This window comes from Pseudorasbora parva, chromosome 23, assembly GCF_024679245.1.
Source record: "Pseudorasbora parva isolate DD20220531a chromosome 23, ASM2467924v1, whole genome shotgun sequence".
NCBI lineage: Eukaryota > Metazoa > Chordata > Actinopteri > Cypriniformes > Gobionidae > Pseudorasbora > Pseudorasbora parva.
In genome coordinates this window covers 30,766,881-30,790,330 of record NC_090194.1, presented here as the reverse complement: position 1 = coordinate 30,790,330, position 23,450 = coordinate 30,766,881, and the positions used below count along the sequence as shown (strand labels likewise).

The window sequence follows — 23,450 nt, the reverse complement described above, 5'->3', positions numbered from 1 at the left end:
GACAACAAAGCACTTCAGAAGTGTGAAGTTAGAAAAGTCTAATTGAATGCTGCATTATGCCATTTTCCCACTGAAGCTCTGAAATGTCATTTCGTGTTTGCTTTTGAATTCAAAAATAGTGCCAAGTTTGACATTAGTGATGCACATGAGATGGAGAATGACATTTGAGAGCAGAAGATTTTGAATCCTTTTTACAACATTTTCTTTGCTGAAATTGAGCATTCACATTTTTGATCGTGCTATTGTGTGTGTGTAGGTTGGATCCATGCCGTCTACACGCCAGAGGACACCCTGGTGTTTGGCGGGAATATTCTACACAGTTTTAACATTCCCATGCAGCTCACTGTCTATGAAATTGAGAACAGAACAAAGGTAAATCATTTATTTAAAATGTATATATGATTCATCAGTAAGCGTTGAAGGATTTGTCATTCTAATTTGCATGTGGAAGGAAAGATCTTTTTGAAGTTATTTTTAATTTTAATTCTGAGTATGTTGCAAATGCAATCTATATTGTTTTAAGGCACATTCTAAGAGGTTGAGGCATGAAGGACATTTTTTCCCTGTGATACCACCAGAACCTCTCTATAACCAGTGCTGTTTTTGTTAACTAAAACTTAGGGTGCTTTCACCCTAGCACTTTTGGTGCGCACCCGGGTTCAATTGACGTCAGAGTTCGGTTCGCACCCGACTCCGCTTAAAGAGATGGTCTGGGGTTCGGTTCATGTGAACTCTGGGACGGTTAGCTGCTGATGTGAATGCAATCGTACTAAATCGCGGACTGAACCGCTATTAATGACTTATGATTTGATAAAAATGTGTGTTTTGTGTGTGTTTCACTCATTTACCTGACGAGCGTCACTGACATACTGCAAGCAGAGAGCTGTAGATCTCATTTCTGCTCGTCTTCAGCATTCTTTAGAGCTTTGCAGTACATTTGCGGCAGATAGAGGCTACTGAAGCTTTTGTAACAAAACCAATGGTTCAAAAACAAAAATATAAAAGTGACGGGACCAACGCTATGCATTTTGCCGCCTTCACGCTCGCTGACGTTGCTAAGCAACCAGGTAAACATCTGCTGCTTTGATGACTTGGTTCAGACGCAAATAATATAATATGAATACAGTCCAGTGGGGGCGGGGGGAGGGGAACAATCGGTTCAGTCCAGGCAATCGAAGTGTGAAAGCACCCTTAAAGTAGCCTGACAAACCAGACCCACATCAAGATGTTTGGTCTGGAAACTCACCATTGACAGGACTCAGGACTCCGAGGGGCGGGATAAACGGTTGTCTTTCAAACTCCCTCTGCACGTGATAGGATAGCGCTACAACCAACCAGAGCAACGAAGGTGAAGCCGAGCTAGTTGACAGATTAAACTTGTGCCATATCTGGTCGGCAAAACTCAGAACACATCTTCCCTTCCCTTAAGAATGACTTCAGTGCCGTTCTTTGTTCTTTTCTCAGAGAAAAGCTTAACTCCAAGTCTTCCAGAGTCGCGGTCAAAGCTGATTCGAAAGACCGCTGTTCGCCAGCTTCTGTGTTTACTAGAAGCACGCAAGCGCAACTCGGCCGATTTAGATTTCTAGGCTACCCTTAAAGGGTTAGTTCACACAAAAATGAAAATTCTATCATTAATTATACACCCTCATGTCGTCCAAACCCCCAACTTTCGTTCATCTTCGAAACACAAAATAAGATATTTTTGATGAAATCCGAGAGGATTCTGAACCATCCAAAGGCAGCAGCATCGTTGCAATTTTCAAAGCCCAGAAAGGTAGTAAAACATTTCTTTTAATTTACCATGTGACTCCAGTGGTTCAACCTTAAAGGGTTAGTTCACCTAAAAATGAAATTGATGTCATTAATGACTCACCCTAATGTCGTTCCACACCCGTAAGACCTCCATTTATTCTTCAGAACACAGTTTAAGATATTTTATATTTAGTCCGACAGCGTATCTAAGTGTATGCACACTATACTGTCAATGTCCAGAAAGGGAATAAAAACCTCATCAAAGTAGTGCATATGCGACATCAGTTAGGTACCGTATTTTCCGGACTATAAGTCGCACTTTTTTTCATAGTTTGGCTGGTCCTGCGACTTATAGTCAGGTGCGACTTATATATTAAATTTAATTCATACTGACTGACAAGAATAAACATATAGCCGCGAGAATGCGCTCTATGCTGCTCCTGTAGCCTAATATTTACTTAAAGACAACAACTTAGAAAGACTGAACACAAACAAAATGCCCCCATAAAGAAAATCTTATTCTGCACAATACAAACAGCATGTAGTATAATATGCAGCAGAGAACGATTCACACGGCGTTCGTCTCGCGCGGCTGAGCCTCTCCCATCTGTGGACTCGTTCCTTCAGCTCTGGCCATCTTGCTTACAGTCCGCAAGTAGCTTTCTTTTTCTTCTTCATCACAGTTAAAGTAACCTCTGCTTTTCACCAGTCCCTTACAAGTTTCTCACTCACTTCAAACTTTCTTTCTTCTGCTCGGGTTATGCAGTGAAGCGGGCACGAGCGAGTGCACGCGAGCGGGTGCTGGCATGCGTGCGCGGCTCCCGCTCTGCCCTGATGCGACTTATAGTCCAGTGTGACTTATATATGTTTTTTTCCTCGTCATGACGCATTTTTTGACTGATGCGACTTATACTCCGGAGCGACTCATATAGTCCGGAAAATACGGTAGTTAGAATCTCTTGAAGCATCGAAAATACATTTGGTCCAAAAATCACAAAAACTACGACTTTATTCAGCATTGTCTTCTCTTCCGAGTTTGTTAACAAATAAAGATTCAAACGGTCATGAATACACGTATTGATTCATGATTCGGATCACCAATGTCACGTGATTTCAGCAGTCTGACACGCGATCCGAATCATGAATCAATACACTGATTCATGACCGTTTGAATCTTTATTTGAGGATTGAAAACCAACGCGGAACAGGTGAGTCATTAATGACATAAATTTCATTTTGGGGTGAACTTACCCTTTAATGTTTTAAAGTGACAAGAATACTTTTTGTGCGCACAACCCCCCAAAATAACAACTTTGTTCAACAATCTCTTCTCTTCCTCGTCATTCTCCTATTCACGTAGTAAACACAGTGCAATGTTTCCAGGTTCTGTGTCAGAACGCCGGCTCATTATTGGCCAGCTCCTGTGTCAGCATCACACGCATGTGTCATGGTGCTCGGCCAATGACATCGCTGCCTATGGGTGGTTCAGAAACCTCTCGGATTTCATCAAAAATATCGACATTTTTTATTTCGAAGATGAATAAAGGTCATACGGGTCTGAAATGACATGAGGTTAATTAATGACAGAATTTTCCAAACTATCCCTTTGAACTCAATTTTTTTGTAAATTTTATTTAAGCAGATTTTTATATACACAAGTGCACATAGTACAAACTAAAAAGGCAGTGATTCAGACAATTAAGGCACACAAAAAAACAAGAACAACAACAACAAAATTTAAACAAAAGAACAGATACAGCCAGCACTTACACATTATGTAGAAGGAAAAGGCATAATTATACATGTCAGTTGACTTGACAGCAGATTTCCCAGAAAGTCCACTCACACAGAGAGAGTCAAGGCCTGAGCTGGGGGGGAGTGGCAAAGTCTCAAAATGGCTAACTTACCAAAAGTAAAAAAAAGAAAAAGGAAAAAAGAAAAAGCAGAAACAAAAGGACAAACCCTGTACATTGCATTTAGGTCCCAGTTTGTAGTCTATCCTTCCTGATCTGTTATATGACCTTTGAACTCTTAAAAATCTTTGTAATTGAAATAAAGCTGAAATATAAAATATTAGACGACAATCTTAAAAATGAAACAAACAAAAACGAGATTTGTAGTCTTGGAAACTAACTAAAATAAGTTTTACTTGAAGTGCTAAAATTACTAAAACTAAAACAAATAGGCTAATACAAATGACAAAAGCCCAACAAAATTTCTTAAACTAAAATTTAAATGAAAACTGAAAATATAAAATTAACTGCTAATTCAAAATATTATTAACGCTATCGCCGCCAGCGTTTAAAAAAAAAGAAGTTGCCAGCCATGCCAGTGTTTAAATTTTTTTTTTCCCACAATTTCGTGGCCCTCAGAATATTTTGTTGTATAAATATCTGAAAAATATTTTTTATTTAATTTTTATTCTAGCTTCATGCATTCTTTTTTTGTTATCATTCTTTTATTGAATGTGGGTAAGTTTAATAAAAAAAGCAACATTTGAGCTAAAAGCTGAGAAAATAAAAAAGAAATTCAATGACTACGTCTGGATCAGATTCAGTACGATGATCAAAACATAGATGGAGTAGATCAAGTCCATCAACACCCCTAATGCTTTTCACAGTCCTAAACCTAGTCCTGGTTCGACATTTCATTTCGTAACATTAGGCAGTTTTGATTTATATACTGTTTAATATTGGTGATTGCATTATTTCACATATAAATATGATTACATATGATATTGTTTGTTTCTGCAGTTTCTTTTCATGTGCTTTGATCAGGAAATTCAGTACTCATTCAGAAGATGCATAATAGCGCCCCCTACAGTATAACAGCTGGAAAATTACGTTAATATCGGGGAAACGTTTTCGCACAAATTACGAACATTTTCATCAATGGTGGGGAAAGAGTTAAACACTATAATAGTAAATAATCTTGCTGTTGGTCATGTGCTATTTTAGCATTATTTAGAGTATGATCCCAAACCGCATCAGTTAGAGAGAGGACTGAGACCGAAAACAGAATCTCAGTCCTCTGGCTTCTAAGCGGCTCAGTTGCTGACAGTGAAAAGGCAGTTTTAGAGACAGCACTGGACACCTTTGGTGTGTTGTGACATTTCAAAGCGACAAACCAGTTGTGGTCTCTCACTTTCTGCCAGCAGATCCTCCTGGACACTTTGATGTGCTCTGCAGGGCTTAGAGCCGATGGTGCCGGGCTATTTTTATATTTGCTAGACAGAGCAGGCAGAGAAGAAGACAGATAGTGGCACTGGCTCTGTTGTTCCAGGGGCTGCGTTATTGCAGTGCTCTAAATTTAGCGCTGGCTGAAGGAGGTATGAGGGAATGAGAGCACAAGCCCTCCATAACTCTGAGAATGTGAGTTTCCTCCCTGGAGAGGAGCTGGAATGGAAAGATATGTGCATGAGAAGCATCTTAGTCATGTTGTAGTTTTTCTCATACTGAGAGAACCATGTATTGTGAAGCCAGTTCCATATATATATATATATATATATATATATATATATATATAAACATAGATGTAGTGTTAACAATAGTTAAAGGGTTAGTTCACCCAAAATTTAAAATTCATTTATGTCATTAATTACTCACCCTCATGTTGTTCCCAACGCGTAAGACCTTCGTTCATCTTCAGGACACAAATGAAGATATTTTTTAATGAAATCCGATAGCTCTCTGACCCTACATAGACAGCAATTTAATTAACACTTTGGAGGTCCAGAAAGGTAGTGAAGACATCGTTAAAATAGTCCATGCGACTTCAGTGGTTCAACCTTAATGTTATTAAGTGCTGAATACGTTTTGTGCGCAAGAAACAAACAAAAATAAGTTTATTAAACAATTTCTTCTCATCTGTGTCAGCCTTCTACGCAGTTTATATTGGTCAGCTCCTGCGTCAGCATCACGTACACATTTTTGGATTAACTACCCCTTTAACCCTTAAAGACAGATACAGAAAAATTATTAACAAATAACTATCGTTCTAAAATGTTTAAACACTTTTAAACCACTAATCCAAAAAATATGAGAATCTCATCTTTTCAGAAGTATCGCATTTCTCGTGATTGATTATTCAGAGGCTCCCTGGTGAGCGTGGATGCGTCATAAAAATCTGCAGCATTGATTCGTCCACGAAACACATGTGGGTTGTGCCCCTGCATTGAGCCAAACAGAAACGATTGTTGATCATTAGTCCCCCCCGCGCCCATATAGATTCGTTGAAACTGTTATCAACTCAACCAATAAACAGAAGTGTTTGGTCATTTGAATCACGTTTCTCAATCACATGTGAAAAAAACAACAACAACGTGAAAGTGGCTGTGTATTTGTGTGTATGAAAATAAACTGAAACAAACGCATTCAGAGCGCTCTCTCACATAGCACAGGACACAAACGTGTCAGTATATTTCTCTATTTGGATGTAGTTTTTTTTTTACAATTTTTACTTGGTATATTTTCCTCAATTTGTATTTGAGAAGATTATCTGCACCGTTTGTTCATTTACACTTCAGTTCATATACTTAGTATATTTTTATTGCACTGTTTGTTGTCACAACTTTTTACATTGTTCGCATTTGTTGTTCATGTTCAAATGATAATATATTTCTCTGAAGAAAAATATTTGCTTAAGTGTTCTGTTATTATATAACAATCTTTCTATTTGCTTAACTCCCTGAACTTTTTTGGACACATCTACATTGTCAGTAAATAAAATGCACCTGTTTTCACTCAAAAACTCCTAGAATAATATTATAATGCTATTATAATAGCTATAACGTGTAAATATTATAATAGCTCTAACTTGCTAAGTGATTGTTACATGTAAACAAAATTTCATCTGGAGTCTAAAACAACCAAGTGTAACTTTCTAAAAGGAAAAAAATCCAAACTTCATGAAGTTCTTATTGAGTTCACAGTAAAAGCAACACATTTTTGCTGCCGTTTTTCTTTAAATTATATTGATTTAATCCATTCTCAGACTAAATACATGTAAAATTGGGACATTAAATGAGCTAGATGGAAACATCAGGTTCTCCTGTTTAAAATGGTATATGGCACTTGATGCTAAACTGCTAAAATGGGTGAGAACAACAAAGAAAAGTAGAGGCAAGTCAGGTCCCCCGAAAATGTTCTAGGTCGTTAAGGGTTAATGCATTAGGTATCTTGAACTAACAATGAACAGCATTTTTTTTTAAAGTATTTCAGGATTTATGATGGTGATGTAATATCGGTTTCAGGTGCACTCCAAATTCCGCCACCCTTTCTTCTATGAGATGTGCTGGTATGTGCTGGAGAGGTACGTGAACTGCTTGACGAGACGTTCACACCTCAGCCTGGAGTTCCGTGTTCACGCTGGTGAGTTGTCTAAACTGACAGAAGTTTGAGGTGTCAAACATAGCCAGAAGTCATTTTCGATTGACGCAGCACACTGGCAATGTGACAAAGTTCAAGTTTATGCAAATGCACAATAATATGATGTGGCAACTACTAATGGGAAGCTCGCGCAATCCCCCGCCTGATACAGAATGTCTGCCAGCAACCAAAAGAACAGCGACTGGGTGCCATTCTGCAAGCTAATCACTGTCAGTGTGAATGCCTCTTAATTATAGTCTAGTTGATCAGTTTTTATCCTAACCAGGCATGACCAGTCAGGCTTATTTTTGTGGGAGCAGGACATAATTCTCGTGTTTTAACTTTGAGTGTGGACTCTTTATTGGAGAGGATTTATAAGTATCAATTTGTATCAGTCTTACTGAACTCCATGAGTAATAAGAGCCAATCTTTTAAATTAACTCTTCTTTACATTTTCAATCTCAGAGAGCACTTGCAAGTATTTCACCCATACCAACATTTATCTAGATGATTCCTTGACCTCCTCGTGATGTCTTCTGGTTTTTGTGTACGTTTTGGTGTTTTCGGGAATCTTCCAAGTAGCATGTGTTCTCTTCTGACCCTAATTAGCTGAACCCAAGCTTGTAACCGAGTGCCTCGTCGCTGCTCCCCGACTGGACATGGAGGAGAACTCGTGCGAGACACAATTAGAGAGGACGGAGCCCTCCTCAGCTGTCCCTCCCTATCAGACCTTCAAACCTCCAGTCAATGATTCTGATGACAGCTCCAAGTCCCTCCCTCCAGAGTGTCCCAAGACTCCGTCTGGCTCACCTGGAACAGAGCACTCGGGCAAATGGACCCACTTGACAGAATTCGAGTTGAGTGGACTCAAGGCCCTGGTGGAGAAACTGGAGTCCCTTCCGGAGACGAAGAAATGTGTTCCAGAGGGCATCGAGGATCCACAAGCACTGCTAGATGACATGAAGGTCTTTACACTTTTTCTGTTTGCCTTTTATCTCTCACATAATGCCTTGAATTGACATCACTATTGCTGCCTCCTGACTGCCACAGACTGCAGTTTTTCCTTTTATTAGGGATAATAAATAGAAGTAAACATATAGTTGTAGATCTGGATAGTATATATAGTATATTATGCCAAAAAAGTAGTATGTCTGAATACATAGTTTTTGAAAAACAGCGAAAAGTCCCTGGAAGACCTACCATATCTGCAGAGATTCTGAAGTGCACATTCGAGGGACATTTTACTATATCGTGAGGCCGGGGGAGGGGGTTTATGATTGAAAGTGATGTAACACAACTGACGCCGGTAGGTCACGTTATCATAACATGGCGTACAAGTAGTGCGTCCACATTTCATTCATACTACCCATATTTATAATGTATAGACTAGAGCATACCGTTTTTTAATGGTTGCAAAGTAAATTCAAATTCAAATGTAGTACCTGCTCAGACAGTACGCAATATTGTATGCAGTGCTAGATGCAGTGCTAGAAACAATGCATGATCTGTCACAATTTTCTGTCACTTGTGAAGACACTTAACACCAGTTTGCTCCAGGTAGGCTTGAAGAATAAGGTGTTCTCTATAACTTATGGTGACATTATCTTATGGTTTCCATCCAAAGTTTAACTTGTGCACTAAATTGGAATATCATATTAAACATTTGGAAATAAAGCAGCGTTTCCATCCAGTGAGCCAAAGAGAACAAAAATCATCACTTCCTGATAAACTGGCACTAGATACCACTAAGAAAAACAGAAGCTGCTGCAGTAGGAGAAGCCACTGTATATATAATGATTTCCCTATGTAATAAATTACTTGCACCTCAGAGCTTGTGGAAGAAATGCAATAACCACAGTCGTGTTATCTTGATTTCTGAGGCGGATGCCTGTTATTATACCGAACCACTTTGACGACAGACTTTGCTCAGACACAAATCCAAATCTTTAGCATGAATAACATGCAAAAGGTTTTAAAACAAAGCAACCCTTCTCTTTGAATTCCTTCATATCATATAAAAAATAAAAGATAATTATTTTTTAAATCTTTTTTTCTTCGATATTTTGTTATTTTTCATTCTGTCCGTTCTGCTTTTTGAACAGGTTGTCTTGAAGGAACATGCAGATGACAATCCAAAGTTGGCCATCACTGGTTCTCCTATTGTATGCTGGCCAAAGAAGACAGGCAAGGTATGAATGTTTATGCAGAGCAATTATAAACATAAATATGTGGCCAAGCCACATTCTTTAACCTAGTTTTAGGTAATTAATAAGATTTGCATATGTCATTGGTTAAATATTCTTAACAACAAAACAGATATGAAGCTTAATGTGGTATGAAAGTTTTGCTGTCTCCATATCTTCCTCATTTTTGTTTAAATCTTGAGCTGTGATTTACAGTAAATGTTCAAATTAAAGTGGGATTTGATGTCACTCAATATTTATTTTGTTATACCACCAGCATAGTTGTTGTGAGTTAGATTCTGTGGAAATACGAAGCAATGTCTGTATTTGTGTTTATAAAGGTGAAGCGATCATTTGCATCAGTATTTCACTGGAATGATGACTCGGTTTCAGACACAAGGGAAGTGCTGCCAGTCCCCCAAAATTAGACCTGACCCATAACACGCAAATCTGTGTTTATAGACTTGTTTTAGTTGATTTCCCTATTGACTGTTACACACACGATTGGGTGTTGGCTTTTGTACACCCCCCCGCTTCACAACACTAAAACTGTCTTGTGTACTAAAAGCCCAGCTGCTGAATTTTCTCCTCCATTGTGTCTGTCTTTTGTGATTAAATACCATCTGTCCTTATACTGCCCCAACTGGCCTCTCTTCTTTACCTCATGACCCTGTTTGAACATGTAACACTTCTTTTCTGCCTGCCCTCTTCCTATTGGTTGTGTCCAAGCTGTGTTGGCACATATTAAAGAGCCTATTTTGCATACCGAACACCTATTGGCTCTACTGCTCTCCTTCCTTCCCACTTCTTGGAACTCCCCCCTGTTGCATATTCATGAGCATGTCTTGCTCTAGCCTGTGCGCTCTGATGTTTAAGGAACAGAAGGGAGGGCTGTGCCGCCCAACAGCCAGTAGCAAGCCGGAGCTACAGCCATGTCAGTTAGCAAAGCGCTGAGAGGACTCTAAGAGCCATGGCCATGTCGCTGATAGCTGACGAGGAGGATTATGAGAACTCGGATGCTGAGCAGGTAGCAGTGTTAAGCTGGACCCACGGGTCCTCCTTAGACTTGAAGACAGGAGATGCAATTGGCAGATTTAATATTGTATTTGTGTGTATTTGCATGTGTAACTGAAGTGCACGTGATAAGGGAGCTGTCAGAAATGTTTATGGTGGCCACTGATGACTACATATGACTAGCATGAGAATTCAGTTTTGACTCTACTCAGCCTGGTGCTCATTTTGATCCAGTCTGACATTGTTTGATGTTTATTTCCAATAGAAAGGTCACCTTTTTGCCATTTTGTTTAAATTACTATTACAGCAGGCTGTTGAAACCTGAACTTAAAGTAGCATTACATGATGCAGTAAGGTGTTTAGGTACTTTCAGAAGTTGCAGATGAAAGTGAAATCGATTACATTTATTTGTGGAAGTTTTGATATTACTTGCTATGCCAGCAGCTACACATACTTTCAGTATGTGTATCAGATACAGTTGATGTTTTAATGCACACTGCACACTGTTCCGAAGGCGTGTTCTTTGAATACTTTGCATATGTCTGTTTGCGCGACTGCCCACGTGAGACTCTGCCAGCGTTGTTTTATCCATGGGGTTGGGCAAATCTTTGATTCTCTTCCAGTGAATCCTTTTGTATTGCTCTTCTAGTGAAATGTACAAATGCTGACAGCACTGAAAAAAAGGATGCAGCTGCTTGATCTTTATCATTTAATCATCCATCATTTGGATGAAATGCATCTCTTTCTGCTTGTAAAAAGATACACAAGTATGTTTGCCCAGTTGAGTACACTTTACTCTCACCGCGCATTCCACATATTTGTATAGATCATTGTGTTATTCAACTTCCTCAATTTCAAGGATATTTTTAACAGTTTTGGCCACAGCCCAACAAGGGCCTCTTTGAGCCGGTCCTACGAGATGAGCGCATGGGGGAGGGGCAAGACAAAGAAGCAACATGAGTAAAAACAGTTCAGACATGTTCCTGTTGAGAACATATTTAGTCCTGGACCTGTAGTTATGAAATTGTAGGTGCATTCCGGGTCAGATGTTACTTTTGGGAAGCAACACATCTGGTCTTGGACACTACTTGAGGCTTGACCGCTACACGGCATCTTCGTTAAGATTTATATGCGTTTAATATTACTGAATATTGAGAGAATGTTGTCATATGCTATACCTTCAATACGCTTCCTTATTAACTTAGTAAGGTGTGCAGTAGTGATCAAACTAGTTTGTCAGTTTTTTTTGATCACCTCTTTTTAGAACCAGCCCTGCGACCTTTGGGTATTGTGATATTTTTGCTGCAGTGAAAAGGCTTTATTAGCTGATATCGGTCTCATCCAGTTTTGTGAGCTTAGTGTTAAATATCAAGTGTAACTTCACACCCTACCAATTAAAGTCATTGTCCCTACAACTGGGTGTGATTTTTATTTCTTCTGTTGTTTTTGCAGAATCATTTTAATTAATATTAACTTGAATACTAAGTTTGACAATTATATAAAGATCATCTGGTTTAATGACATTATCACACACAAAGTGCTCGTTTGTTTGTGCGTGTTTACTATGGATATGTATTCATTTCACACAAACATCTATACCAGACAGCACACACAATCCATAACTGCCCTTAATATCTATAGTAATCCTGTCTTAGAGGTCTTTCATCTCTGAGTCTGCAGCAGTTTTTATAACATGATGGATGCAGCCTTTCATTTTTGACCTTGTCTGCAAGCTGCTCTAATGACGGCAAGCAAATCTGTTTAAGGTATTAATTTATCATGTCATACACACACACTCAGCTGTGATGGTTTGTATTTTAGTGGTTTCACAACTGAGAAGTGAAACATTTACTTACTTTTATAAGTTTACTTTTCAGCAGTGAAATCAGTCATGTCACTGATAAGCCTTGAAATATTAGAATTTTATTCTGAGCATTTTGTTCAGATATCAAAATGTGCATCGAAGTGGAGATAAAAATATGGATATAGTGATGAGAGATTAAGAGACCGCTAATCCCACAAGGAGCTTGTGATTTATGTTTGCTGTCATACTCGTGTCGCCATTGCAAAAAAAGGGGGGAAAAATTCAGCATACATTTTTGCCAACATCCAATAGTTCCAGAAGAACTTGATGTTATTGGCAAAACCGATAAGTTGGTTGACCTCTATTTCAAGTTCCTTGGATTCTGAGTGGTGGTACTGAAGGACCTTCACTGAAATTTCAAACTCTTGTCTTTAATCTGCGTGAAAGCAGCTCTTACAATCGCAAAATCACGACATCCATCACATTAACAAGCGATATTAGATTTGGCCTGGAATGTTTTTCCCACTGGCAGCTACATAACCATCTCCCTCTCCCCCTGCTCTGCTGACCACATGCTTGAATTCATGCTTCTGTTTTCCTCCAAACATAGTTTCATAACACATCACAACTGAGATGTTGTGAAACAGCAGTTTCTGCTTTCTGCAAGAACTCAACAGTATGTTTTTTTTTCTCTCGCTCCACTAAACAGCATTTCATGTAGGAAAGACTCATGCAAGGCAAAAATCAATTCTACTACAAGCATCAAATCCAAAGCTCTGTGCAAACAGGACTTTTGACTCCGTCTGAAGAGCTAATCTCAGCTCTCAGAGGCCGAGAAATCCACTTAGGCTGTTTATAAGTGAAGTACCTATTGAAGAGGTCGGGTTGCACTTTCCCCCTCTGGCTAATGCGATTGTTTGTGTTTTCCTCTCCATTACTAAAGGTTCATAAGAAGGGTGGAGGCTAGATCTATTCCCATTAATCACCACAGGTCACATGGTGCTGTAGGAAAGTCTGGGTGCTGGGTCAGGCATGACTTGATATAATGGGGACATGGCAACCCAGGGGATGTGGAATATTGCTGTTTAAGGAATAATTCCCTTTGTCTTGTGTGGGAGTATGTGTGCATGGAATCAATAATGGAAAGTGCTTCACATCAAGGAGATCTAATGGCAAATACACACGCTTATATTCATTAGAGTTCGAATGTTGGTGTTTCTAGTAGTAATGCTGTTCACGTTTATCAGAGATGTTGTTAGGAATAATATTAATTGACTGGTAAAAGCATGTTCCTGCAGCTGTATCCGACTAAGAGCCAGGAATGTTCTCCAACTTTACTCAGGGTGTCCGCAGGGTCTTAAAAAGTATTAAAAGTTGATAAATCCATTTTGGAAAAATCAAGACCCCTTAAAAGGATTAAAAAGTCTTAATCACCATTTTATTTTTTGTTCAAGCTTTGTTGAAAGAGTTTGAATATTTATTTTCATCCCCATAAGTATTAAAAACAACGGGGTTCTCAGTCTGAGATCGGCTCGGGGTGCGTGCCATCTACGGGGGACGTCACGTATTTTGCGAAATGCGCGGTTAGGCGATATGTCGGCCTCCATATGTCGCGAAACAGATGCAATATAAACGCTACAAAATTGGCCAACGATAGAGATTTTAATTCTACATTCTACTAAAACTGTTTATTAAGTTAAAGGTTTGTTGCTGATTAGAACTTGAAGTGCGATGAGGTAATATATTTTGAGAAGATCTTAAAAAGGTATTGCAGTTAACTTCAGAATTCCTGCATATACCCTGTTACTTGACTGACACTGTAGGCAGATTTTATCAGTATTTACAGAGTAATACAAATATTTTCTCATGTTCAGTGCTGCTGTTCTCCTTTTTTTTCTTTAGAATGCCTCGAGGATATATAAACAATTTGCATAACTGCACATACAACTAAAACTGAACCATACAAACCCACCTTTAGTGTCTAAAAGTGGATAGGTTTGTGAAGCATTCATTATGTTTGTGTTCCCTTGACTGTGTGGCATTACGCCGCCATACTGCTAAGGTCAGCAAGCAGATCATAAACATATGACGTGTCGACCATGGCCTGATTTATGTTCAGTTAACTTCATGTGAAAAGGGTGTCATGCATTATGACACTTTAGTAATCATTTTTGTCTGATCATTTTGAGGCCTCAATATAGTTTGATCATGTTTCTTGTATAAATAATTTTGGTGTTCTATATGTTTCAGCCACGGTCGCTTAATCGGCCTAAACCTAAGATGGGTTCGTCTCCATCTGCTGCTCCATGCTCGACAGCAGGTGGAGTGAAGCTCTCATCAAGTCGTGGTTCATCTAGTGCCCGGCGAAGGCGAACTCGCTGCAGGAAGTGTGAGGCATGTACTCGCAAAGAGTGTGGGGAGTGCCACTTCTGCAAGGACATGAAGAAGTTTGGTGGACCAGGCCGCATGAAGCAGTCTTGCATCATGAGACAGTGCATAGCGGTCAGTCTGGGTATTCAACATCAGATTTGACACTTGATTTGCTGAATGTCTAGTAGAGCTAATTGCTGCTTTTTGCGTGTTTTACAGCCTGTTCTACCTCACACTGCTGTGTGTCTGGTGTGCGGAGAAGCTGGGAAAGAAGACACTGTGGAGAACGAGGAGGAGAAGTTCAACTTCATGCTCATGGAGTGCTCTATCTGCAATGAGATCCTTCATCCAGCATGTTTGAAGGTTGTCTTCCTAATCAGGCCACCAAAATATGAAAACTGTGATAGTTGAGCCATAACGGCATGAACAATCTTTCACATTTTGTTTTATCACTTTAGACTTACTGTGGTCTGTTACATGGTCTGTTGAGTAGAAACTTATTCTGTTCTGTTGTTCAGGAGAAGGATGGTGGCGGCGTTGTGAATGATGAGTTGCCAAATTGCTGGGAGTGTCCTAAATGTAATCATGCTGGAAAGACAGGGAAAGTAAGCATCACTGTCCTACCCAACAACATATAATTTTATATAATGTAAATGATGATGGTAATGTTAACTACTGAGTTTCTGATCAAACGTATTTGATATAAATTCATCTTGTCTTCTTTCCCACCATTTGGCCACAAAGCAAAAAAGAGGCCCAGGGTTTAAGTACGCCTCAAATCTCCCTGGCTCTCTGCTTAAAGAGCAGCGAATCCGGGACATAAAGGAAGAGCCGGACTCGAATATGTCTACAGAGTCCTACACCTCAAATGTTTCACCTGTCATGAAGAAGAAGATGGAACGAGAGGACAATCCTACCTGCAAGTCAGAAGACACATTTAAGAAACGTTCCCCCAAAATGGAGGACAACCCACTCCGCAAAAAGAGAAAACTCTTTGAAAAGGACTCGGACTCTGATTCCAATATCAGGAAAAAGGTAGCAAGAAAATGAATAAAAGCAAATAAGACATGAAATAATATTTTTTGCAAAGCATGTATTTTGACCTTCTTTTAACTCCACAGAAGAAGCACTCAAAGCCTGATACTCTCTCGACCTCTGTCCTGGGACGGATCAAGACAGAAAGAGAGGACGATGAGGAGTATGATGAGGATAAAAGACAAGAACTAGAGAGGAGACCCTTTAGTTTTGTTCTCTCAGAAGAGGACGATGGAGATGATGAAAGAGAGGAAGAAGAAGAGGAGACAATGAAAGAAAAGAGTAGCCGAGATGAAAATGAGGAGCTTTTACACAAGACCTCTGCTTTACGGGAAGGTGACCAATCCCAGGGACGTTGTACCCAGGCGGGGCCCAGCAACGACTCAGGTGTTGATGCACAGTTGAGAATCCAGCGAAAAACCAAACGTAAACCTCGCCTGCCCAACAAAGAACTGAGTAAAGAACTGAGCAAACAACTCAACCAGGAGATCCAAAAGACAGAGGATCGTCTGGCTCATCAAAATGGCAGGACGGTGAAGGCAGAGCCAGATAGTGATGGAGAGGACAGAAAACCACTGAATAATGGCAGCAGCCATCTGAAAGACTGGCTGGGGCCTAAGCGGGAGCTAAACGGATCCTTGCGAGAACAGTCCCCAGTAAGTTGGATCAGAACTACACCTACCCCTGTCTTCCGACCAAAACCTTGCCGCTCTCCACCGAAATGTGTTCAGATGGAGCGGCATGTCATTCGCCCCCCACCGATCAGCCCCCCACCAGACCGGCTGCCTCTAGATGATGGCAAGAATCATATCATGCACAGAGAGGTGTGGATGGCAGTGTTCAGCCACCTTGCACACCCAGACCTGTGTGTCTGCATGCGGGTCTGCAAAACCTGGAACAGATGGTATGTCTTCTAGAAATTAGGAAAGAAAGCATCATATTTGAACTTGCATTTGCACTAGAGATTTTATACTGCAAAACATATTTTAGAGGTCTGCAATACTAAGTGAGCATGGATGTGCATGTTTTTATGGGTCTACTGTGGGCTCTACCTAGCTCTCAGCCTTAACCTCACACCAAACCCTTGTCCTGACCAATACAATTGTAAACACTAAATTGGATTTGGATCACAAGGATGAAGTGAAACCTTTGATGAAAAGGAACACACTGACTTTTTGGGACTTTTGCTTTCACCGTGCGTGCCATAACTCTGTCTGACACACCTACCGCTAGCCTAGCTTAGCACAAAGACTGGAGGTAAACGGCTCCTTCTAAACTACTGCTCAATAAAAGACAAAATAACTGCAACATTACCCTATTTATATGTTGTGATGTGTATAGTAACATTGAGTACTAAGACAGACAGAAAATGAAAAGTTGCGATTTTATAGACAGATATGTCTAGGAACTATACTTTCATTTCGCGTAATAATCAGGGAACCTTGCTGCCATACCATGGGTGCAGCGGCGCAATGATATAGGCTAACTTCCGTTAACATAACCAACGTGCTTGCACAGAGAGTGTGCTGGGGACTTTTTTCAGGCGCTGTGTAATGTCATTGTGCCACAGCACCCATGGTACGGCAACAAAGTTCCCTGATTATTACGCAGAAATGAGAGTGTAGTCCCTAGCTGTATCACGCATAGCACAGAGATGAGAGTGGTATGTATGGACTTGTCTGACTCTGGGGAATATAGTGAATAAGCTAAAGTCCCAAAAGGTGTGTGCCTTTAAAGGGTTTAGATCAAATAAAAAAAGGAAAATTCTGTCTTTAATTACTCAACCGCATGTCATTACAAACCTGTAAGACCTTCGTTCATTAGTTTTTTTTGTGCACAAAGTGTTCTCGACGCTTCATAAAATTAAGATTGAACCATTGGAGTTACATGGACGATTTTAACGATGATCTTACTATCTTTCTGTACCTTGAAAGTGTTAATGAAAAATGTCATGAACTGGCTTTTTTATTTTTTTATACAGTTGTCTGAGGTCAACTCTGACGTTTGACATGGACAATAAATAAGTAATAGGCTATTTTCTACCCTGGTTTTGAGGCTCTCTCCTGAACGCTCGGTTCTAATGGTCGTGCCGCACTGTAGACTTTGAAGTAAACACCCACGTATAGGATTGGATAAGATTTGCATTTTTAATAGGCTTCAGCTCCCCTGTCAGTACACGTAAGGGATTGTTTAGAAAGCATGTGGGAAAATGGCAACCGGAATGAATATGTCATGTCAGTGGCACAAGTCAATGGACACGGCTAAAGAATCAGGTGTTGTTCTTCTTCTGTTGAGGTGGTGTTTCACCACACTCTGACATCACAGCCTGGCATATTCTGAGATCGAGCATTTGCTGGGCCTGGTATCTATAAAAGCTTTTCTTTGACTAGTTCTTGCAGGTTTGAAGCGACATGAGGATGAGTAATTAATGACAGAATTTTAATTTTTGGGTGAACTAACCCTTTAAGTAGTTCAGATCCTTGCGGTTTTGAATTCCAAGCAAGTACTAAACTTAACATGGTAATATGCATAGTAAAGGCCCCGATATACTTCGGAGACACTGTTTTTCATGTTTAATACTGTCAAGCTGCCTGCTTTTAAAGGTAAAGTTAACCCAAAAATGAAAATTCTGTCATTTACTTACCCTCAAGTTGTTCCAAACCTGCATAAATGTCTTTGTTCTGCTGAACACAAAGGAAGATATTTGGAAGAATGTTTGTAACCAAACAGATCTCTGAACCTATTGATTACTATAGTAGGAAAAAAATACTATGGTAGTCAATGCCCTCTGAGATCTGCTCGCTTACAAAAATTCTTCCATATATCTTCCTTTGTGTTCAGCAGAACAAAGACATTTATACAGGTTTGTTTATACAGGCACTGTCAGCGGAGGCTCATGCTGGTAGCCAGAAGAAAGTTAGATACGTTTGCGGTATTATCAGTCTTGGTGCGGACGGTTGTCTTGCAAAATTTGTAGAAGACATTCATTGGTCTGATACGGTCAGACTTATAACATACAAAAAACTGCCATACTGGCGAGCTGACTTGTTTTCCTGGTTTATCAACAATTTTCTCACTTGCTACGGCACTCATTTTTCTCTTATCACTCCACGCCGGTTCTGATACTAAAGAATCCAATACGAGACTAGCGCAACCAAACAAGATACCGTTACATGATTGCCTGTTAGCGTGTCACTCCCTTCGTTGCTAGGTTACCAGAGAGCGAGTGCCTTTGTTCATGCAACCTAACTTGCTTCTTCTGTCGAACAAAATTTATCGAATGCATTTTTTATTGATATTGATTACATATCTTTATCGTTTTATCGCCCAGCACTAGTTGAAAATGATGTTATGACATTCCTCTTTGCGTTCGCTCAGCGGCTACTGTGACACTTGTTGCACACTGCAGTAAGTAAAGCGTTTCTGCAAAATAAAACTGGAAACCGAGGGTAATGCAGATATGACGCAATTAACAGGCGACTCCCTCAGACGTCCAGGTTCCTTGGTTAAAAAAAATATTTCTCACGAGTTACAAATAGTACAAATAGGAAACATTTGTGATATTTTAAGTACTCAACTAAACAAAATATATACACTGGCCTAGTGGTTTTTGTACATTTTACTGAAAGAAAATGTTACATAGTGCACCTTTAAGATATGGTGCACTATGTGCAGTGGTTCATGTAGATTGTGTACAAACCGAAAGGTTGGTGGTTCGATCCCCGGTTCCACCTGACCAAGTGTCGAGGTGTCCTTGAGCAAGACACCTAACCCCAGCTGCTCCCGACGAGCTGGATGGCGCCTTACATGGCTGACATCGCCGTCGGTGTATGAATGGGTGAATGTGAGAAAAAAATGTAAAGCGCTTTGGATGGCCATTGGGTCTGTTAAAAGCGCTATATAAATGCAGTCCATTTACCATTTACCTTTAAGCAATCTTTTGTATAAAGTGCTATTTAAATAAATGCAACATGACTTTGAGGCCTATCCACATTGCTTGCGCTTTCTTAAAAAATGTGCGCTATTTTCAAATTTATTTATTTTATTTTGTTATTGAGAGAAAAGCGCGCAGCACATATTTATATCTTCATCTAAACGTCACTCTCAGCAGTTTGGCGTTGAGATGTTATCAAACTGTATATCGCTGGACACATACTTCAAAATTATTTTTACTCCCAAGTGAAGAACGAAAAATGACTTAACCTTAAGGCACCGATATACTCGCGGTGAAGTCTTCTGTCTTTTGAATCTCAGGTGTTGTGATAAAAGGCTGTGGACCAAGATCGATCTGAACCGGTGCAAGTCAATCACTCCTCTCATGCTGAGCGGCATTATCCGAAGACAGCCGGTCTCCCTGGACCTGAGCTGGACCAACATCTCCAAGAAGCAGCTCAGCTGGCTAATCAACAGATTACCTGGTACAGTCACACTTTTACTTACCACATAATTGGTTTAACATGGAAACACATTGGGTGCGTTAACATGCACACCAGTAAGCTGATAACTCAAAAAAATCAGCTTATTGAAATAACCAGTTTTCCCCGTTTACATGCAAACCAGTAAACGGACAACGCAAGTAAACCATGTTTACATGACTTTATTTATAAACCGAGTTATTTCCAAGTAGTGCCGTCAAAAATAATAATGTCCGTATATCTGACTCTGAGATTTTCAAATGTTACGTCAGTTGTGATATTAAATAAAGTGTGCGCCGTGTCAGCGGTTATGCAGTTATGCAGTGTTTTGACTGAACCTCTTCTAGGCTACTTCTGCTGCATGAGAAAAGAGAACACCTCTTTACAATTTTCTGGGTCTTAAAAGAGTCTGGGTTTGTGATTGTCCTTATTTCATGCAAAATGCTAGCTCGCTCTGTCTGGATGCATTTGATTCTGCTCTAGGTTTGCGTGTTTGTCACTTATCACACATGCGTACTTCAATAAGCCGACAGAAAGCAGGTTAATGCGTTTACATGCCGCACGAAATCGAGGTAAGAGGCAAAAAACTACCTGTCCCGACCGGTTTATGCTTACGCCGTTTATGACATTACTCCGATAAAAGAAAACGGATTACCGTGTTTACATGACCATGTTCATTGTCGGCTTATTGGGCATAATCGGCTTAAGAATGTGCATGTAAACGCACCCATTGTTTCACTGCTTCTCAGGTTAACTGTACAGCAGAGCTATTCAAGCTTGCCCTGGAGGGCCAATGCGCTGCAGAGTTTAGCCCCAACCCTAATCAAACACACCTGAACATGCTAATCAACGTCTTCAGGATTATTAGAAAATCACAAGTGGGTGGGTTTGATCAGGGTTGGAGCTAGACTCTGCAGAGCATTGGCTCTCCAGGGCAAGATTTGAATAGCCCTGCTGTAAGGCCTGATTGTGTGTCTCCTGATGGTGTACCCTTTGTATACACCTAACATTACCACGCATTAAGATCTTAATTAACTGCATGAATATAAATCTCCAGAAACAGGAGTTGGCACCTCTGATGTATGCAAACTCCACTGTAATGTCCAACAATATATGCATGACTACTGTGTTGGTTTCCTGGCAGGTCTAAGGGTTTTGTTGCTGGCAGGCTGCTCGTGGGCAGCTGTATCTGCTTTATGCACATCCAGTTGTCCTTTGCTAAGAACTCTAGATGTACAGTGGGTAGAGGGACTTAAGGACAACCAGATAAGAGACTTGCTCTCTCCGCCAACAGACAACAGACCAGGTATGGAATGATAGCATTAACCGCTGTTTATGTTCAATATGACAAATGTGTACTCTAGACCCTTTAGAAGTTATTTTTCTTCTTATTTTACCAATTCATATCGGCCTCGTGTACACAGCAAGTAGCACACTAACATTTATCTTGTTTTAAAATTGATTTGAAAAAAAGATGCTTATTTGCGTCTCTCAGGTCAGTTGGACAGTAGAAGTAAACTGAGGAATGTGGAGGATCTCTGTCTAGCTGGTCTGGACATCACAGATACGTCCCTGAAGCTGATCATAAAACACATGCCTTCACTGTCTCAATTGGACCTTAGTTACTGTAACCACATCACCGACCAGAGCGTCAACATCCTAACGGCAGCCGGCACCACGACCAGAGACTCTCTCACTCACATCAACCTATCAGGTATGCAGGAAATACTAAAACCCTCACATAACAATTTTGAGTGTGCCGGAAAACATCATGCATATTGTGTGTATATACTGTGTGTGTGTGTGTGTGTGTGTGTATGTGTATATATATATATATATAGAGATACATACATACATACATACATACACACAAACTCACCTTGATCTGGGAAGATTGCCACCTCAACATTTGATGGATTACTGATATAAATCTGAGGAATTAACGTTATGGGCTCTAAATTCCTATTTCTTTTCTCTACAGTTTGTAACAGAGTTACAGACCTGTCACTGACCTACTTCAAGCGCTGCGGAAACATTTGTCACATTGACCTGCGGTACTGCAAACAGGTGACCAAAGAGGGTTGCGAGCAGTTCATCGCTGAGATGTCTGTCAGCGTACAATTCGGACTTATCGAGGAAAAACTACTGAGCAAACTGAGCTAGTCAACAAAGACAGGCAATAACTTGAAGTACAACCCAGGGAGCTAACAGTTTCGCCCTCCATTTTCTACACTTTTACAACACATGATGTGTGGAGGCTAACACACTCAACCGAAAACCAGCAGAGAAAAATGGCTAATTGCTAAACAACACACTCCAAGCAAATGCCTGAACTCATTGCCAGAGCTCACAAGTGAAGATATGTATTCATCTCTAGTGGCCAATTCTGCCTTTCAATCTTTTTTTATTATTATTGTTTGTTTGTTGTGCTGCTAAGGCAAACATTTATTGATTATTTTTTTTAAGTTTACAAGGCACAGCTGGCAGAGCGTGCCAACGTTAAAATGCTGTTGAAAGGCATGTTTACCCATATATTTTGCTTAAATGTTATATAAAAAATACGTTTTTATAGTCACAGTGCAGTGTTGCAATGACAAAACTGACTGTTATTTTCTTTCTCAGAAAAGAAATATTCAAGATGCATGTGCTTTTTTCGTTACCATGCAAACGTTAAGCGTCATGCAGTATTAATTTTTGTATCAGAAGGGATTTCACACTTTGTGCAGTATTAAATGCACTGATATAAATATATTTAGACTTTATTGACAATATTCAGTCAGTACAAGGTTTCTTTTTTTTCTACGCAGTAGGAAGTGAAGCAGATTCCTATCTATACTAGCTTTAGTAACTGTGCAGATGTTTCTGTAATGTTAATTTAAGATGTGATGTTCTTTATTGTTATATAAGATGTTCTACAGGTACATTCTCTTTTTTTCCACACGGCTATATTACTTACCTTGGCTTCTTTAATATGTATATATCTGGGGGAAAACGTAATTTGCACTGTTTGACCTGAATAAATAGTTATTTTTTCCAGTATTGGTGTTTTGCTTAACATAATCTTCACTGTGAACAAGTTTAAATTTTTTATCTTTAAAATCATTATCGTAAAATTAATATTATAAAATAATTACCTCAAGCAAGATTCATGTTGAGATCGATTCCCGCCTGTTTTTGCCGCTCTTTTCTATCTCACGAGTTAAGACTGAAATTTAAAAGATTGAAAGTTAGCTCATAAACAGGCTTACCTTCACAAATGCGTACTTCCAGAATAATTAGCAACACATTCCAGTATTGTGCCATTAATACACGTATATTGCATTTTATCTGGTGACGTCTGACTGAGTGTATTTTGCCATGACTACGTGCGTTGCACTTAACAGCCATTAAAGGGGGTCGCACACCGGACGCGGAGCTCGGCGGCGCTCGGCGGCGCGCCACGCAGCGTCTCAGGTATCGCACACCAGACGCGCACATTTTAAAAGGCTACGTTTATTATACATTTCCCCAA

General features: G+C 39.8%; 1 protein-coding gene across 3 annotated transcripts in view; it reads left to right on the top strand.

Annotated features, from left to right (window-relative positions):
• kdm2bb (lysine (K)-specific demethylase 2Bb) overlaps positions 1-22,978 on the top strand; it is a 39,982-nt gene extending 17,004 nt beyond the window's left edge. For 2 of the 3 annotated variants that reach the window (XM_067433239.1, XM_067433241.1), the window contains 13 exons: positions 257-372; positions 7,004-7,121; positions 7,728-8,083; positions 9,221-9,307; positions 14,370-14,621; positions 14,709-14,852; positions 15,008-15,095; positions 15,226-15,524; positions 15,611-16,428; positions 19,779-19,942; positions 21,084-21,245; positions 21,435-21,653; positions 21,921-22,978. In XM_067433239.1, the coding sequence (XP_067289340.1) occupies positions 257-372; positions 7,004-7,121; positions 7,728-8,083; positions 9,221-9,307; positions 14,370-14,621; positions 14,709-14,852; positions 15,008-15,095; positions 15,226-15,524; positions 15,611-16,428; positions 19,779-19,942; positions 21,084-21,245; positions 21,435-21,653; positions 21,921-22,102 (3,005 nt within the window). In that variant the 3' untranslated portion in view covers positions 22,103-22,978. The remainder of the gene's footprint in view (positions 1-256; positions 373-7,003; positions 7,122-7,727; positions 8,084-9,220; positions 9,308-14,369; positions 14,622-14,708; positions 14,853-15,007; positions 15,096-15,225; positions 15,525-15,610; positions 16,429-19,778; positions 19,943-21,083; positions 21,246-21,434; positions 21,654-21,920) is intronic. The other variant, XM_067433240.1, reaches the window with a different exon arrangement.
• Positions 22,979-23,450: the final 472 nt, after the last annotated feature.